General features: G+C 39.9%; 1 protein-coding gene across 2 annotated transcripts in view; it reads left to right on the top strand.

The window, feature by feature from the left end:
- Positions 1 to 13,933, top strand: part of urp2 (urotensin II-related peptide) — a 102,705-nt gene that overhangs the window by 86,756 nt on the left and 2,016 nt on the right. The window contains exon 3 of one of the 2 annotated variants that reach the window (XM_037091754.1): positions 12,434 to 12,541. In XM_037091754.1, coding sequence (XP_036947649.1) covers positions 12,445 to 12,541 — 97 coding nt within the window. In that variant the 5' untranslated portion in view covers positions 12,434 to 12,444. Of the gene's footprint in view, positions 1 to 9,596; positions 12,542 to 13,933 lie in introns of both variants that reach the window. The other variant, XM_037091753.1, reaches the window with a different exon arrangement.

Below are 13,933 nucleotides of genomic sequence, written 5' to 3'. Positions count from 1 at the left end.
TGCTCCCCATACATATTTCTTCGCTGTAACATGAGCTGTAGACCAGATCAATAGAAATGTTTCTTTGTTAATGAAGATCTGTGTGTGTGTGTGTGTGTGTGTGTGTGTGTGTGTGTGTGTGTGTGCACGTGTGTGGTGTGGTGTAGAGGAGGGGGGGCACTTAAGCTGACCACTGCGTCTGACCACAGTGGTCAGTCAGTGGACGATTTACACAAGCCACAAAAATTCACCACCAACACACACACACACACACACACACACACACACACACACACACACACACACACACACTTTCTCTCTCTCACACACACACGCACACACACACACACACATTGGTATATCTGTGTTGTCAGTCCAGGTCAAGGGCATGTACCTAAAGTCCAATCCTTTATCCTTACAATACTAATATACTAATATAATTACTAATATTCTGCATTCTATGTACAAAATATCAGTGTCCTGTAATTCTCTCCAGGCATTTTGGATCAAATTCTCAAATTCAGTTGATGGATAAAACATGTCAGGAATTCATAGTGCCTTAAACTTCATCATCTCTGTCAGGGAGCTTGTACTCCCTCTCAAAATACACCTTTAAGCAGGTGTATATACACACTGAACACACTGTGTTTGTATTGCAATCAGCAATCAATTTAAATCTAACTCTGACTCAGACTTTCTTTATCACAGAATAACCTGTTGCGTAAAAAGCTTTCACTCTGTGGATGACTAACCTAGGACTGACTTCAGTAGCCTGCCATGCAATGCATTGTGGGTAAAATAGTGGTAGTCGTAATTAAGTGGTATTGATAGAAGGTATAACATATTCCAGTACAAGTAATTGTTGTGTTATGATTCAATTAATGGAATAAAACAATCTTTTAATGCTCTTATTTTGAAAATATGACTCCTCTACACCTAAAAGCTTTTAAGTCCAAACATGGTGGCACCCGAGGTGAAGGGGCTGATGGGATGTGACTTCCAAACAAACTTGATCTCCTTCCTCTATATCATCATCATATCTGTTATTGGCAGCCCGTGCGGCCTTATTAGCATATCTAATTCATACATCGCTCACATAAAGTGTTGACTATGCATGAATCCTCAGGGTCAATATTTCATTTATCCTCCATTTGCACAATCAGATGTGCAGGTGCAGTGTGTGTGTGTGTGTGTGTGTGTGTGTGTGTGTGTGTGTGTGTGTGTGTGTGTGTGTCAGTATGTGTGTGGGGGTTTGATAAGAGGACAGTTAATGATTAAAGGGTGATTAGATTTGGATCAGGAACACTGTGGATGTGTTACTTGCATCAAGTTCAAAGTTTAAAGGTCTCACGTGTTTTCAACAACACTACATTGTCTGCACCATAAATCTGGAGCTGTAGGAACTGTTTTCAGTTTTCATAACCAAGTTATTGTGTCTGGGACTCAGTATTCAACCTGTTTGGTTTACAGCCATCAATATAATATATTCTAACTACTGTAGGTACATTTTTACACAAGTCATTAGGTGTTCCTTTAGGGGTCCTGGAATAAAACTAAATAATCCATTAAAAAAATATTGGAATAGCTGTAAAATGTGTTATCATGAGGTTGAAAGCAAGTGACGGATATGAAAAGTCAGATAAAAGACAGCAGTTAAATGTCTTTGCTAAAAATACAAAGGATTTAATTAAACCCATCTTCTACATTGCCTTCAAAAGTAAGAGGATTGGAGGTTCCTTATTACATTCAATGGAACAAAAATATATTTATACTTGCTTACTTTATGATGTACATTAAATGTTAAATGCTGAATCTTAGTTGTAAAATCTTTAAAAAACTATATTAAGTTGAACATGTCAAGTCCTTTTGTATACTGGAAGCCAGGAACGATGACTTAATTTCATTGTTATGCATGTTATTATAGGTATTTCTGTATTTCTTTATTTATTTGTGATTTTGGCAGTTTTGGTCCTCCATACTTCCTCTTGTAAAGGTGATCCAACCCAAATTCAACTGCTACAGTTCAGCTAAAATATGTGTCACAAAAAAAGACAAAAAAGAAAGAAAAAGAAAACACAGTCAAGAATGAAAGACAGAAAGAAAAAAAGAAAGCAGTGCTGATAAAGTGAGAGTGGTCCACGTCCCCCCCTCCTTTACTCCCGTCCATCCATCCATACTTCCCCTTCCTCGACATGCATCAGTGGTCGTAATGTGTATGTATGTGTGTGTGACAGTCTCCATTGATCCCCCTGTCATCCTGATCACATTACAACCCCCCTCCGATTAGATCTACATTTTTAATTTTCCTCCGCGGATGACAAAAAATAAGACGCGAGCGCAGGATGGAGCGCTGCGGGAATGAGAGGAGAATTCTAGATGTGGATGAATTTAGAGAGTCGGAGGGGTCGGCGGAGGTCAGCTGGGAGGGAGGGAGGGGAGGCAGATGAACAGAGGGATGGTAGTAAGGGTAGACAGCATATCTTAACATTGTCTGACTTTAAAGCTCCACACTGATGGTGAACTTTCAGGTTTTTGCCCTTTCCATGCTTTTCTTCTATATTTTCTTACTATATTCCAAAGCATACCATATGTTTTAGACTGATTTCCTCCTCTCCAGGTTACAACTACTTTTAGTCCACTTAAGTTTGCTTTGAAAAACCAACTTGCCTATATGTAAAACATGACAGTGAACATTTAACAATGTAATGAACTAAAACAAATCAAACTGAGTCGCTTGTTGACCATCAAAACTACGGTGTGAAAGCGCAGCAAACAAAGAAAAACCCTAAGATGGGTGAGGCTGTGAAGCAGGTGAGACAGTTATTAGACGAGTGGGGTTGTTGGCTGGAAGTATCTCCGAGCGGAGACCTCGTTCGCTGGGTAAGAAAGAGAACAATCTCCCCGTCTTCTCCTAGTGGCAGGATCAGCACCTTGGAGAGCACCCAGCACTGACCCCTGGGTTACATTCATCACCTTCCAAAATGACTCCTAGTAGCATTTTCTGACCTGGTTAGGTTAACAATAGTCAACTAAATCCATTGGGAAAAGATGTTTTTTCCACTGGTACATTTGTTGCTGCTGTATATGATGAAAGACACTTACAGAAATGTATTTATCGGCCAGAATAAACTTGTTTCGTCTCTCTACAGATGAGGTTGCCGCGAGTTTATCTGTTTTACCACCTCTCGACAAAAAAGGCCATTCAACGTGCTTTAAATACGACTTGAAGGGCACCAGGACATGACATAAAGGAAGATGCTTTAAAAGAATTAAATAAAACAGAAGATAACGAGCCCACTCTGCAGTTTAGTGTCACAGCCACAGACGTAATGAAGCACTGGGAGCTTGCACTGGTTTTAATGGCGGCGCTCTGTCAGACAGATGGCTGACCTGCGGAGGACACGTCTCCAGTACATCATCTCTCCGGGGTAAACATACCTCACTTTAATGTTATTAATAATCATATTTATTATCATTACAGTCTGTGGCCACTCTAACCCCCACAGCACACACACACACGCGCTGCATTAATACACACGAGCACATACAGCAGACACACTAAGTGATATAGATTACAACACTCGTCACTCCCTGCAGAGTAAGAGTCACGACCTTGGACCAAATGTCATTAAGGAGCTGAACGCCTCTCCATTTTTTGTCTTCTGTCATCTTAACATCTTCTTCTTTGCTCCTTTTTCTGCACTTCATGCTTTTGGGAACTTGTTTGAGTCTGTTTTTATATTAGTTCAGAGGCCTTGGATGTCATTGGACTAAATCAGTGCTGATTGTCAGGCAAAAAAAAGGGGGAAGTTAAAACCAAAGAAAAGCAGTTAGATTACTGAAAGATGGCAATTTAAAGTCTTCGTACCTTATAGAGAAACAGCTTGCTCTTTTTTCCGTCTATCTTTGAAAAAGACATTTGCCAAAAAGTTTGTTTTTTAATTGGAGCCAAAGGGACCCACAAGTTTACTTAATGTGAACTTTGTAAAAGTCATTAGTTGAGTATTTCAATAAAATACAAGTGCCATGGATTGAAAATAAGTTCAAGAATACATTAGATTTGAAGCGTCAGTTGTGTTGATAATGGCTGTGCTAAATACTGGAATTGCTCCCTTTGACTTCACTATTATAGTCAAGAGCAAAATTTATTGTAATGCTCACTTTTAGCCGTAAAGTAGACTTTGTGGCAGAATAGTTTTATATGGTTGCATTTGATTATATTGGTGACATTTAGTGGAGATTGCAGATCCTTCAGTATATGTTCCATGTGTTTAAATGCCGAATGTGCATCTGTGTGTTTATGAACATGGAACAACAATAGAGCAGAGACAATGTGTTCAGAGTTTAGGGAGATAGTTAGGGTTCATTACCACGCATGACTCTGTGGGACAATAACACGTTTGCAGCGTTCTCCACACGCTACTAATCACATGAATTATCAGCGAGCCGAAGGTTGTTCTGATTAGCTTTATCTGCACGGCTGTATATTTATTTTAACATAAGGATAACAGCCATGACTTACAAATAACGTTCCCTTTGAAAGCAGATAATAGCATCTTTATTTACATTTCAGATTGGTAAAGGATTCATTGTTTTATAGGTCCATAAAATTGCCCTGATTCTTAAACTAAATAATCTATTATAAAAATCCCTCTGATTTCGCTGTAAAATACATTGTCACAAAGATGAAAACAAGCTGTTCATGAATTGACCTTTTAGAGGTATATGACACGTGAGGATCTTGTAGAATGTGATGCATTGCTGAGGATTAAACTACCAAATGTCATATAATGCAGCCATCAGTATGTTACATGCACATTCATGCACCTGTCTGCTGGAGATTTGTGGTTTACTTAACGTCCACGCAGCCTGGGTGACTTTAACTTCTTTATCTACTTCTCTCTCACTTCTCTTTTCACGCCATCTTTACCTCTTCATCCCCTCCCCTGTCCTCCGTTCTCTCCCTCCCAACAGATAATCTCTTGCTCTTCTTTCTCCCTTCCCCTCCCCTCTGTGTTTCTCCTCTTCCTTATTTCTCCATCTGTCTCATCCTGGCAAGGCCATTAACTCATAAATCCAATACAGGCCACCTCAACACTATCTGTCTTCTGCCGATGGAGAGCTGGACGGGATGGAGGGAGCAGAGAGGAGGATCAATGGCTCCCCTGACTGTCAGTCCGCTCACTCGTTTTCACATCCATCTACCCATCGCCTCCTCCGCCTCTCCCCTCCCTCTTCTTTTTTTTCTTGTTTTGTTTAAAACCCAGTGGAGTGTTGACCGACGGACCAAATGCTGACACAGCTTCTCTGCACACACTCACAAATATTAGCGGTGTGGCTCAGGCGCTCCTGAACAAAGGCCCTTATATATAGGGAAGCGTTTAGTTTACGGGAAGATGATACAACCTTTGGCATGTCTTGACGAGTCTAACAACTAATCAGAATTGTTAAAGATTCTTTAAAGAAGTGTGTAGAGTGAGGGTCCCTAAAAAGATAGTTGTTGTGTGTTTCAAATGTCTGGAAATATACGAGGAGCGCTTGGTTCGCCTCAACCTGTGTGCAGGCGCAAAGAAATATTGTTATACACACAGAGAGGACGGCCAGCGGCCTGCGGCTTTGGCACGCACACTCGCACACGCGCTCAGTGTGGTTAGAGCGTTTCAGCCCCCAGTGAACCACACTGGCCTCTGGTGAGCCACAGAATCCATGAGGTGTAGAGTGACAAGCCCTCTCTCCCTCTCTCCCTCTCTCCCTCTCTCTCTCTACCAGACACATACCCATAGTGCCTCATCCTTCGCACCGACCTACAAGTTGCAGTAGTGTTTCTTCTCTCACACTTTCAGACACATCTTCACATTCGCTCAGCTGTTCTCTGACCTTTCCTTTATAGTCTGGCGTCGGTCTCGGCTGCCTTTATTTGTCCTGAGTTTCTTTGACTAATCATTGAGTGGATTTGTGTAGACTTTTGGGAATGTGTCTAAATTTTACAAAGAAAAACTTCAATTTTCCTGTGATGTCACGCTCGGGGACAAAGCTCTATTGTCGAACTGCTGTTACAGGTTGTAGTTCATATAAACAACAAAGAAGAATGTGGAAAGTGTAAATCCGGAGGTAAAACAACATAACCCATGAGCTTAGGCATCATCTAATATTAGCATTCAACCACTTCCTCGCCAACAACACCGTTCGATAGTGAACTCTGTCCTCCATCTTCTGCAGTGATAAAAGCCGACTGTACTCACAAAGTTAACAGTAAATAATGTTAGATGGGTCGGTCGCCATCCCAAAATGTCAGTTTTTGACAAGTTGGGAAGTCAAAAATCTACTTTTCTTACAAATAGCACTTAGAAGTTGTGATAAATCAAAACTGTAATGAGTTTTTGCCATTATGAAGTGAGAGAAACGCCACTGGTGGAAACACAACCACATAACTTTCCCTCCGTCAGCGAGCCAGCCTGCGTCTACTCGCAGTAAAGAATGAGATCATGAACGTTTTTAAATTGTTTGATTTTTGCATCCAACCGACCACACACACACACACACACACACACACACACACACACACACACACACACACAAAACCACACAGACACAACGCTTGCTCTCTACAGGCTACTCTTCACCTTCCATCAATCCAAATGCTTTTATCTAACAGAATGCAACACAGCCATAACATCAGTCACATTAAGCTACAGATGCACACACACACACACACACACACACACACACACACTCACACACACACACACACACACACACACACACACACACACACACACGTGCAGTATCTATCGTTTTAATCATGGCGAGCTTGAGCATCCGCTCTCTCTCTCTCTCTCTCTCTCTCTCTCTCTCTCTCTCTCTCTCTCGCACACACACACATTCAACAAAAACACAAACTGTCATATCAAGCACACCCGTGCTCCTGCACAAGCAGCCCACACTTGATCTTATTCTCTGTGTCACTCACTAACACACACACACTCACACACACACTCACACACACAGTCAGGTCGTGCCCTTCTCGTGTTTCCTTTGACACATGGTAATAGATTCCGCTGTAGCTCTACGCCTCGGCTAAGTGGCCTCACCTTTCACTGAAAACAAATCACTCTCTTTCTCTCCCGCTCACTCGCAAACACACACACACCACACACACATACACACACACTTCTTTTCCACCTCCAGCTCTCTCTTTCCACGCACTCTCTTCCTCCCGTTCCATTTTCTCTCCCCTCTTCATCCTCGTCTCTGACCTTCCTCTCATCTCTCTCCCATGGGTGCTCTCCTCTTCCTCTCCGTCACTCAGTCCGCCATCCTTTTATTTCCATCCTTTCTCTCCTTTTTCTATCACCTCCTCTTTTTTCACTTTGCTTCAGTCCCTTTTTTTCACCCAGTGGCATCTGTGTCACACATGCCACACATACATAGAGTATTAGTCACTGAAATAAGTCATTTGTGATTTTGTCTGTCATTGAATTAATGATGTTACTGTTTATTAATTGTTTTTACCGTGTCAGAATTAATTAGTATTGCTGCTGTAAAACATAATACACCAGGTAGTAGCAATGCCTCTTTAATACATGCAAATATAACAGGGCGTTTAACTTTATTTTCATTTTCACCTGTTCAAAATTATTCAGAGATTAAGGTAATTATAACGTTAATGTGACCATTGTTATCATACCTGTACAATCCAGCCTGTACAAATGATATAAACTGTTCTGTTGTTCTATGCATCACTCTGAAATGTATTGGTAAGTTGTATTTTAAATATTGTTATTGCTTTGAGAAAAAAAAAAACTCATAATAATTGTTCACTATATATTTTTTCTCAGTATATTAAAAGTAAAACATGACAGTTGTTTTATTAATTAATTTACAGTGTATTTTGAAATCATCTTTTTTATCTTTCAGTCGTTATTCAAGAATGCCAGTATGTACTGAAATCATTTTGAATTACTTTGTAAAAAACAATTATCTTTTTTGTGGTAGTGGTCATCATTACTAGATTTTGGTGTGAACAACTTTCTTATCCTATCAAGCAGCACAATGTTTAAATTGATGTTTAAATTAGCTTTTCCCTTATCGGGCCCCTTAAGCAGCATCTTAAAATTATCTTAATGCACACTGCCCAACAGAATCATGTTTATTTTCTCTCATTTTTATACACATTCCTCTGAAATGCAACCTGACACGTGTGGTCAAATGTTGGGATATACCTACAATTTCAATATTTGGCTGCATACAGTAGAAGTTTGGCCGCTACCCAAGAATTTAAACATCTTGGGTATTAGAATATATTAATTTATGTTAATAATTTGTAAGAGCAAAGTTTGGTTGCAGAATAAGTAAGAAGTTCCTGAAAAAACATGTATTAAAGTTCATAAATGATAAATGCTATTTCTTACATTTCACATATGTACAATATATCAATCAAGAAATACCCTGCATTAAATGGTCGGGCAAGAAAATCTAAAAGCGATGCTGTGTGCTGTAATTGATAGAACATGTAACTTGCATGTACAACTTCACGTTCCTTAAAAACTTTACATTTTAACTCATGTTTAAACCCTGAGTGGTGCCTGCAGGCTTCTTCTTGGGCTGCAGGTAAAACTTCAGTTAAAGAAAAAAGATGTATGTTACATTACCTGGAAATACACAACACTCAACTACAGACTAAATCCAACGATGTGACAGACAGAAGACGACTTTCGAGAGAAAGTGCTCATTTATTTTCATTAGACTGCACAACGAAAAGGCTACAAAAGGCTTTCAAATTAAACTGATGTGTTTGTGTTCAAATTGTACAAACTGCTCATCATTATCTTCTTATTCAGTCTTTGAAATAGCTGCAATTAGGTCAATTTAGATCGAAATGAAGTTTAGCTTAATTTAGTATTATACCTTGACTGTTTCCATTGTTTGTTAAAGCAGAGTTTCAAAGTAAAATGTCAAGAGAGGGGAACTAGGAAGGACTTTAATCTTATTTCAGGTTCCAGTTTCCATGGCCCATGAAGGGGTAATAGCATCTATTTACCCTTAAATATCCTTGTAAATTGGAAATGTATGTTAATTAATGCTTTTTGTATTTGTTTCAATAATGTTGAATTTCTGTTAAGTCAAGTTGTGTATATTTCAGAGTCTCACAAAACAAGAGTAATCTGAAGTGAAAAAAATTCCACTGGGAGTCATCAATACTATTCACTTCTTTGCATACAATGGTTATTTAAAAATGTATTGAATATCAAGCCCAGAACAACCGTTCTTTAAAATATAAGGGAAATAACTTTTTTGTTGAACCTTTATCAGTTGGATCAGATGCATGATAATGTTTTATTTTGTTGATTAATTTCTCAATTGAAATCTCAGTAAGTCCTGCAAACAAAACTACATCCATAAACCATATCAGGTTCTTGAAGTAAATCTACTGTAGATTTGTTTTAAGGTTCAAGAAGCTCTGAAGTAGACTTTATTTTGAAATACAAGAATTACTTTTTTACTTTTATTTTAGTTGTTTAAAAGTGAATGAATAGGCTACGATTACAAAGCACCTTAACGTGGACCGACACGTCAGGAACATCAAGCTGTTTCAGCTCTGATCTCTGTCACTGTAGGCTTCTCTGAGGTCATTTAAAGAGGAACACTGCCCTCTGGAGGAGACTCAGTGGGGAAAGACAGACGTGCACTCTGCTATTGTTTTACCTTCATGCTCACTGTTTGCAGAATTTCGCTAAGGTGGGTAGAACATGTTGGCCTCAGGGAACTGGACTGGATTCTGTCCTACAGCCTCCTCTGAGTGGCTCCGTTCTGTTCAACAGGAAATGAAACTCCTCCTTTTGAGTTTTTTTTAAGATGGAAAATGGTAAATGGAGCACATTGTGAACTAGCAGAGAGAAAACAAATCTACTAATAGGAGGAAAAAGTGAGAGAAAACAGGAATTACTGGACCACAGACTGTGATCCTTATCACCCTGCATCAGTGGACCTGGAGACCAGAAGGGTGGAGGCTGTTGTAGCAGCACATGAATGCCAAACAGAGAAGAGAACGCGGCTGGTTGGAAGGGAAACAACCACAAATATGTTGACCATACTGGAATGACTAATGAAAGCTGAGTGTTTGCTCGTGCTGACCTTTCCTTTCTGTCTCTGTCTGGATGAACTGGAGTGATGGAGGCAGGTGTAACGTTTGCAGGGGTCGTGATCAAGAGATGAGAAACACAGAATTTAGTTACCCAACCAAGAAGTTGCCGTTTTACCTGTTACGAAGACTGTCCTTTGTATCTGGACCCCTGAAGATTTTGTATTCAGCTTCAGATGTTTCTGCACCTTCAGTCAGTCACTCGTGGATAAAAAACAGTGTCACACATATCCTCCCGTGCTCAGCCAGGGAAAGAAAGGTGTGTAAATGTCTGTTCGACTTGCAAATGACCTGAAAATGAAACAGTGATAACGCCAAAGGCAGCTTCTTCACGGAACAATGTTAGCTGAAAAGCCGGTAATGCAACACACTGTGACACCAATTGACACAGTGTAAAATATGATAATTTCGCTTATTTGATTGTTATCTACGCATTTTGTATTGTGTAAATGAATACATGTTGTTTGCAATTTGCAGGTAGTCCATGTAACTGCATGTTAAGTAACTTTGACTGATATTTCAAAGCCTTGAAAAATAAAACCAAAGCTACCTGCATGACTACAAGCCACCAGTGGAGGGTGAGGAAATGTGTATTGTTTTGACGTTACCTCACCTGATGATACTGCAAAAATGTTGTTTTATCCTGCAGATTCTAAGAATCTTAAGGAGGAAATACACAGCTGCATTGTATGAAGAAGCAAAATGAGGAACGAGATAAATAAAAGGAAGAAGAAGAAGAAGAAGTGGGATGTGTAAACACAGAGAGGCAGACAGACTGGAGGTTTCTAGATCAGACAAGATGGATGAGCTGGAAGAGAGAATAAAATGCTTCTTCTTTCTTTCCCTCAAACTTTTTCACTTCTCGCCGCTCTGCCGTCAAAGCTTTGCAGACAGACAGAGGGCAGTAATGAATGAGTGGATGTTCTTCAGCTAAATTCTCTTCGCCCAGCAACTGACTGACACGCACACACACACACAAACACACACACACCTCATATCATTCCTACGGTGTTCAGCATTTTGTCCCCTGTACCTCTCCTTCACCCCGACTCCCAGATTCATTCATCTTTGTTTCATCCCTCCATCGCACTGGGTGTTTGGGGGGGAGCTGTGGCGGTCATTGGCGAGGTGTCGTCCCACCGTCACTCGGTCAACTTCCTGTCTGAGGGATTAGTCGTCACAATGCAGGACAAAGGAAAAGGCGAAAAGCGTCTCTTGGTCTTTTGTCATTCGTACACGACGTCTCAGCCTTTCTGTGCCCTTTGATGTGCATCCCACGCTTCTTTTTACAATCTGTGTGTGTGTGTCGTCCACCCTTTCTTCCAAGTTCAGACTGACCCCAAATTTGTGTGTGTGTGTGTGTGTGTGTGTTTACATGAGTTTGCCATGTCGTTTTCTGTATTTGCATGTTGTGTTTGCGAGCTTTGTGTGTGTGTGTGTGTGCAGTCATTGCGGCTCCAGGCCCTCATGCGTCAGAGGGCCTTTCTCTCCCTGTGGCCCCTGAGCAAACATATTAAGAACTACCTTATCACTGCTTATACAGCCAGGGCCACACACACAACACACAAATGTTAAATACAATCACACACCGCATTCACAAAAAGATAGCTTTGACTCCAAGCACACAAAGCTCGCCGCCAAACTCCCCAAATGTCACCGATCCATCGAGGAGGAAGGGGCGGGGCTAGAGAGCCGCACTCAGGTATTGGTCGAAGCTGAGCCATCAGTCAGACGGTCCAGGGCAAACTTGGGTTTATAAGGGCGAGATTGCTCGGGATCGTTAGGAAAAGGACCGCACCGACAAACTGTTGACAAGCCTTCTTCAAGAGGCGCATCCATGGAAAATGAACGGAGTGACTAGCTTTGTTATATTGATCAGAAGAAAGATATTTTACTGTATATTTGTAGGTAAGAGGTAGAGCTGAAGTAGACGAACACCAACGTTTGGTTGAAAAACAAGAAAAGTTCAAACATTTCTTGACCCATCACTGAAAAAGGTTTTCTGGAATCAACAGAACTTCAGAGGACAAGTAACTAAATATCCAAAGGAGCGGAAACAAGAAGAACAAGGTATCTCAAACAAACTGATCTGATCTGAAATCACCTTATTAAACTTTTTAATCATCTTCTCTGATGTCTAAACCATCTGAGACACATCCAACAGAAAGACAGAGGAATGAGTTGATGACAAGGAACAACACAGTTTGAGAACCTGTCGTCCTCCTGGAACGAAAACCTGACAAAACTTTGGAAGAAAGTCAACAATAGCTTCAATTGATAGAAAATAACTTCCTATACTTTTCAACCGCTCAGTAACAGCCGCCATGCTTAACAGTGCAGCACTAACATCTGTGATGAGGGTAGCCTTGATGATGCTGATGATTCTTGGGACAGGAGTGGAGGCAGCACCCACCGAGAGAGGTAAGAAAACTGATGAGATAACTGGTAATGGAAATAGTTACCTGGATACAAAGATACTTTAAAGATTTTAAATGATGAGTAATAAAGTAATGTTAACCTGTGGCAAATGTTTTCATCGCCAATCCTTAACCAGGGATTAAGGATAGATCATGGTTGGTGGTTGATGGGACATGAACAGCAGTCTAACATGTGAATATTAAACGTTCTCTATATCAATTGACCACCAGGACCGCCACAACCTTAGTTTCCACATGTGTAAAGGATGCATCACTTCCTGCATTGGAACTTAACCTTGGCATTGGATGTAAATTACAGATGATATAACATGGGCGTAATTAACCAGAGGAAAAAAAACAATAATACCACATCAGTATATAGATATCAGTCTTGGTTAAGCCAAATAAACCAACGTACCTATATTGCATCTGAATTTGTTTCACTAACATTAAAAACACAGTTTTATTAATATTACAAAAAAAGTAAATACGTATCAAATACTTTAAATTTGTTGCCATTACACTCAAGTAGTAAATTATTAATAACGATGTTAGATATGAATTGACTGTTTCCAAAAAAAGAATATAATGAAAAATGAATGGAAAGTTATATGGCTGAATTACTGCAAAACAGACAATTCAATAAGTAAGTAAGTTATAATATTCAATCTATATATTAACGGCAAATTATACAATTCAGTCTATATAATAATGGTAATGACATGACCGTATATTAACATATATATGATTTTATCACAATATGTTTTAGCCAGATTAATAATATAGGCTTAAACAGGCGAAGGGAATTATGGGAGTTTGGAAATGTTGGAAAGTTGTGTTCATGTATAAGCACAATAACATAATAGAGTTTGAACAGGCAAATATTTGGACATTTAACTTAAATTAAGTTGCTGTAATAGGGGAACCTCTTGGTCCGATGTGACCTGCTGACAGTCCTCTCATTCCTTATAAAACTTGCTCCAAGCATGTGTAAGTTTATCTGCGTGTTTGTGTCATTTTGTCACACTGAGCTGTATTGTTGCAAACACTCTGACGCCATCATGCACACATATAAACACAACTCATGCAACTCTTATGTCACAGCTGAAGGTCCCATAGCAACTCTTGCAGCAACCGGCAAAGCAGTGGAATCCTACAGAAGTAGTATGTGTGTGTTTGAGGGTCATGTTTATGCAGAGGCATCAGCAGTTTAAGACCTAAACTTGAACCACATTCTCATACAAAACCTACTTTAATCTGAGTTAGTCAAATGTATTACTATTGACTCATTCTGACCATTCCAGGATCATTATTTTAGGACAACTTGCTAAAAAGGGGAGGGATATTATTTTGTGTGCCAGTTCCTGAATTATTACTGTGATATTTTTTTTCCCCA

The sequence above is a fragment of the Acanthopagrus latus genome, chromosome 24 (genome assembly GCF_904848185.1).
Source record: "Acanthopagrus latus isolate v.2019 chromosome 24, fAcaLat1.1, whole genome shotgun sequence".
Classification (NCBI taxonomy): Eukaryota; Metazoa; Chordata; class Actinopteri; order Spariformes; family Sparidae; genus Acanthopagrus; species Acanthopagrus latus.
The sequence above is the reverse complement of the archived record's forward strand: the minus strand, read 5'-3'. Positions and strand labels throughout refer to the sequence as shown.